Genomic DNA, 6,000 nt, shown 5'->3' with positions numbered 1-6,000 from the left:
TAAGCTTTCATCAAATCCAGTGCAATTTCTCATGTGACCTGCAACCAGTGGTGTGGTTTGCAAAAGATCGTTTGGCTGACCTGTTCTATACTTCCCTTGCATGGAATAGTGGTAACATCGGTTGTTGGGAATATCTTCTATTCTAGCATATCTTCCATAATTTACTGGGATTTTCAAGAGAGTCTAAGGGAGTTTAGCTCCCAGCTCCCCTTCACTAGGGACTTGGATATCTTTGAAAATCCCCTAAGGGCTCCTCTGAAAACCTTACTCTCAGTGCATAATGCAAGGAGCCCAGATGAGCAGTTTGGGACAAATCCAGCTTGGTCACACGTAGCAAAGAGCAGATGTTGACTTTAATAGAGTTGTACTTGTTTACACCAGGCCTGAGTTTGGCCCACTTGCTTTTAACATATCTTCAACCAGAGGAGAGGATTTTAAAAACACTGCTAACTGCACCTGCATCTAAAGCATGAAGTTTGGATGTTCTGGATTAGTCCTTCAGAATGATTATTAATTATTTAAGTGGAGATCCACGTCTCTTAACCTGAAATCCTACATCAGGCCATGAAGAGCTGGGAGGAGACACAGGAAGCCGTTGTCAGGCATTAATGAAAGAGCGCAAAGTTGTATTTACAGTTACTAAATAGGGTGCAACTTTATTTACAGTGTAAAGTGCATCACACAGAAGTCATTTAATACACACAAGAAGCAGTGACATAAATGACAATACAGTATTTGCAAAAAGATTGTTCCTCTGAGACTATATTATTGTAAATAGCAAAATATCATTAACTAGAACAGCCTTTGTGCCTTGCCAGCAGCTCCGCTAATGACATGGTTTTTCCAGACTGGTCTTTGAGTCTTGTCTAACTCTTCATCCATGTGAATTTCCAGTGCTAGAGGCAGGCCATGTGGCTGTGCGGCTCCTCTTGAGCAGTCTCTTATCAACACAAAGTGCCTCCATACACAACACTGTTCTACTCCAAAGAGAGCATCAGGGCAAGACAGAATCAGGGCATCACGAGGAGAGAAAGTGCACACACTATACAGACACAGTAGAAAAGATACGGTTTGGTTTTTGTAAAGAAACAAGAACAATATATATATATATATGTATGTGTGTGTATATATATATATATATGTGTGTGTATATATAAAAAGATAGCTCGGTTTTCTCCATCTACCCATTCCCTCTCCTGTAGTTTCTTGGTGGTGTACTGAAAACAGGTCATATGGACCCGAAAGTCTCCAGTAACACTCTGTGTGGGACAGCTAAGGCCCTTTGTTTTCAGTTTTACCAGATTTTTACTGAAAAATTCTTGGGTTTTAAAAAAGCAATTATTCAGTTTTTACTGCTTTTCACCCAAATTTTGGACTCTCAAGTCCATGAAAATACGGGTTGTGTTAAGCAAACCCAAGACATGACATTAGGTAGATGTGTTTATGTTAATAATGTTTGTCTAAGTGTAAATGTTAGGCTGCCTGTTAAAATAAGGTAATGTAGTGGAAGATACACTCATATGCAGATGTGTAAGTGTTATTAATGTACAGTTCATGAAATTAACCACAGCATCAAACAGCGTTTACTCTTCTCTATTTGTTGCTTTTTTCCTCCTATCCTCCCATCCCTCAGTATTTACCCACACAACTGTGAAGGTAATTTGTTGCACTGATTTTTACCAGTTTTTAAATGTTTGTAATAAACACTGCTAAATTCCCAGGACATTTTAAACAAAATAAAAAATGAAAATGAAGAGTTTTGCTGATAGCAAAGAGAAAGGCAAATGAAATGCGTATTGATAAATGGTGGTGATTCATTCCCCAGGACAGTATTTATTGAGAGCATGCGCGCAACTATTTGGTGCAAACCTCTCCCAGACCTAAATTGCTATATTATTATTTCTTTCGGGGGAATTATAGTTCAGCACAATGTTATCATATTCTGATATTTTAGCAGTAATGATTAAATCAAAATGGTAAAGGAAACTCACTGTAGTGGAGTTGGGTGCTATAGTATAGTTGCCCTGTACTACCTCAGCTCGATAGGAAGAGAAGCTCCTTAACTCTTCTAATTGCTTTTGTTCAATTATAGCATGCTACAATCTGAATGGAAATCTCTATCAATTGGTTGCTGTGGTTGCAGGTTGAAGGCTGGAATTGAATTTGCATTAGAACCGAGATAAGAAAAGAAGACTCCGTTTTACAAAATTCCCTCCTTTTCTTCTCCAAGCCGTGGTTTTTTTTTTAAATTGACAGTTGCTACCCTTACAGAAGCCACTTGTCATTTTTCTCTTCCTCTATAGTTGGCACCACAATAATCAGATGTTTTCCTTTCACTGGTGACCACAGCGCACACATCATTAACTCCTCGTTGTTTCTGACTACATTTCCTGGGATGCGTTCCTAAGGGATACCTAAACATAAAAGGGAAGGGTGGGGAACCAGAGTGTGCACACAGAGTGGTTTAAGAGTAAATAAAGCTCCATGAAATAAATTATTTCCTTCCTCTTCTTTCCTGACATTGATATTAATTTTACTTTATTACGTGAGCATTTTGAACCTAGCAAGCACAGTGTTTGCTGAAAGGCGTGTCAGATAAGGTTTCTAAGCCAAATTCTTATACAGTAACTCCTTTCATACATCAGACGTTTGCTCTCTAATGCTAATACCAAACACACTCCGTCCCCCCCAAACATTCCTTTCACCTCCTGCTTTTACTTAGCAAGAGGTAAGCATCAGTGTCTTGGATCCCTAGTGTAAAATACTGAGGGGCATTTTTAACAAGGGCACTCAGGTGCATGTTTCGTAAGACGCTAATAAGTTCAGCAATAGGGGTGTCTGAGAGCACGCGACAGACTTTACGCATGAGTTGGAATAGCTCACTCCTATGCAGATTGTGCACTTTGTAAGTTCTTAGTTGGCAAGGTGTATGTGTGTGTACGTGTATGTGTGTGAGAGAGACTATTTTTCTGGTTCACTGATGGTTCTGCACACTACAAATATCACCTGTTTCCATGGATGTGGCTACTGGAGTTGTCTGTCTATTTCATTCTGAGCTACACAACATTCTCCCACCTAGTCTACACTTTTGACTATTTCCCCAGTAAACCTATGGTAAACTTAACACAAACACCCTCTCATTAAAACATTTTCAAAGAAAATTAATTCCTTAGGGCAAAAACTATAGGGCTTGATTCTCCTCTTTCACCAGTTTGACACTGGTATAACTCCATTTTAGCAGAGCGTCAGCAGGTTGAGATTGATGTCAGTCAAATTACTCCCAGTTCTCATAGGTGTAAGTGAGATCAGGTGCAAAGTATCATGGAATGCGTCACAGCTCAGTTTAGCCTGCAGTAACTATTGTCTACAGACTAATTGCTGAATTACAGTAAGGCTTTGGCAACTAGTACCCAGCAGTGCAACATCCTGTTTACTCTTGACTGGCAGTAAAGTGTATTGTAATTAACCAGCTGTATTCAAGGAATGGCAAGGACCAAAATGTACACAAGCTATTTCCTCACTGGACAGCAGAATTTGTAAATTTGTGTGTGTGTGTAGCAGCATATATTTGTTATACTTTTGTATATGAAAAAATACAGATGGTTTCTTTAAAAATGGAAAAGTAGAGGAAAAATATATCACAAAATAAAATACAAAGCAAAAACATCCTCCAGGGGAATAAAAGCACAGGGTTTGATTTACAATGCATTAGGTTTCGAGCCCCAGTGGCTACGCTGATGAAATATTTTCTTCTTACAAAATGGTTCCTCTGCTGTTAAAAGGGATAGAATCCAGCCTTCCTTTTCCTGCATTTACAAACAAACAAAACAACATTAGTGTTCTATAATATGCAGAATGAACCAGCAGGGTGAGGCATCTCAAAATGAGAGCAGAAGTGATTACAGCCAGCAGGGCCGTCCCTAGACATTGTGGTGCCCTACGCAGCTCCCACAGGCTTCTGCAGGGAGTGGTGGGGGGTGTCTTTGCCCAAGGTCTGTGGGGGGCAGGCCAGGAGCAGGCTTGGGGCAAAACTGCCCCCCAGCACAAGCCGGTGGAGCGGAGCGCTTTAGAGTCGGGTCGTTCCACGTCCTGCTGCCCCATGAGTGCAGGGCGCGCCCGACCCCTGCTGCAGTCCCCCGGGCCGTAGCTCAGGGGAAGGGGTGGAGTGGGGGTGGGGTGGGAGCAGGGGCAGCTTTTTATTTAACTTTACCTTCCATTTAATGAGATCGTTAGAGTCAGACACAAACCTGATGTGAAAGACGGTTTGCCAGCACTTACCTCGTGCAGTCATGTCCAGTCCACGATGCGGGGCAATGGCACCGATTTGGTCGTATACATTTCCCACCATTTAAGCAGGGAGACTGGCACACAGCTGCATTCAAATACACACATGTATACATATGTACTCCAGTAGGGCTAGAATAGTTTTCATCTGGGAGATTAAGTTTTGAAAATCCATTTAGCCCTGTATGTATCATTCTGTTAGTCACAGAATGAGCCCAGTAAACCCCACCCAGCCGTACTGAACCCAATAACCTGGTTTAGACAAAAGTGCTACAGCTCTTAGGAGACTAAGCTCTTGTGTGCCACAGGCAGAGAACAGGAGGGGCCAAGGTGTTACATTTTCTTTTCTCAAAACCATAACATTAACCCCCCCCGCCCCCCCCCCCCCACAACCCTGAAAACGTGTTTGGATATGATTTGCTCTGGAAAGAATAAGCTCAGAAGTGGATCTTTGCTAAGTGTTAAGACACCCTCTTAGCTATTTTTGCTAGCTGCTGTGATATGCCTAGCAGCATGAAACAGTCAATGAAATGCTTTATGTCGGCTTTAAAACATGAGTTACTGCTCCAAGCTCAGGCAAGCAAAGTGGAAAGCAAATATAAGCAGTAGGAGGAGTTAACGTAGCACATCAAAGAGATCAACAGGAAAGAAGGCCTCATTTTCAGAGATGAAACATAGAGGTTTGCTCGGAATGGGAGACACAAACAACATCCAGAACTGAGTGTAGAAAAGCAGAAACTCAACATGGTCAGAAGTGGGGAAATACACTCGATGAAAAGGAGAAAGTGATGACAAAAGAGCCACTTAAAAACTAACTTCTGATGAGGAGTAATTCTCGGTAAAGCAACAGCTGAACATGGAAACGGGGGAAGCAGAGAATGACAACAACTTCCTGAAAGAAACTTCACAGCCACGAGGTGTGTAAGTGAACGACACAGGGCACTTCAAATCGTGAAGAAACACCAAGCCTATTTGGTAGAGTAGTGTCGGGACAGCATGACGCAGCTGCAGTTACTCTGCTGTGTCAGCCAAATGGACATCAGGCAAACAGAGAGAAAAAGACAAAGCCCCAAGTCTTCCTGTCCACCCTGAGGCCATGAGACGAAGGGCGATACGATTACTAGGGTAGACTAGAAGACACAGTTAATGAGCTTCGTCTAATGGAAGAAGTTATAGCACAGGACAGCTGCAAAATGTGAAGTCTCGTAGGCAGGCGATACAGTCTTGGTGAGGAAAAGCAAACCACAGGGAGCAAGACAGCAGCTGGGGACAATACTTAGGCCCCAAGAATGCCCCCCCATTCAGAAACCGATTAAAAAATGGAGCCACAGAAGACAGAAAGGGACCGCTTGGCAGGAATCGGCAAAAGCAGCTGGTGTTATGCTACCCCAGTCCATTTAAAGGGAGGGATGAGGGTCAATACAGCATCAAAATTATGTCAGATGGTCACAGAAACGGACCATTCTCGGCACATTAAATATCATGAATGACGCCACGCTGAAAACTACTTTAGATTCTTTAAAAAAATCCATGGAACTGTATTTAATTCTCTCTTTATCCACAGCACAGGTACAGTCAGGGCAGCAGTGGTACAAACCGCCCCACACCTGACCTCACGTCACCCATGTGCCTCAAAACTCCAACCTTAACAGACTGCTGAAAAGTGAGAGGCGAGTTCCGTATCTCCATAACGAATCTAACATTGGCCTTTCTGCT

At 42.3% G+C, this 6,000-nt stretch overlaps 1 protein-coding gene across 2 annotated transcripts in view; it reads right to left on the bottom strand.

Moving 5' to 3' along the window:
- Nucleotides 1–728: 728 nt before the first annotated feature.
- Nucleotides 729–6,000, bottom strand: part of SVEP1 (sushi, von Willebrand factor type A, EGF and pentraxin domain containing 1) — a 165,313-nt gene continuing 160,041 nt past the window's right edge. For both annotated transcript variants that reach the window (XM_074953510.1, XM_074953509.1), the window contains 2 exons: nucleotides 4,279–4,372; nucleotides 729–3,806 (listed from right to left, as the gene is read on the bottom strand). In XM_074953510.1, the coding sequence (XP_074809611.1) occupies nucleotides 3,776–3,806; nucleotides 4,279–4,372 (125 nt within the window). In that variant the 3' untranslated portion in view covers nucleotides 729–3,775. The remainder of the gene's footprint in view (nucleotides 3,807–4,278; nucleotides 4,373–6,000) is intronic.

Source organism: Natator depressus, chromosome 5 (genome assembly GCF_965152275.1).
Source record: "Natator depressus isolate rNatDep1 chromosome 5, rNatDep2.hap1, whole genome shotgun sequence".
Lineage (NCBI taxonomy): Eukaryota > Metazoa > Chordata > Testudines > Cheloniidae > Natator > Natator depressus.
This window is presented reverse-complemented; position numbering and strand designations above follow the sequence as displayed.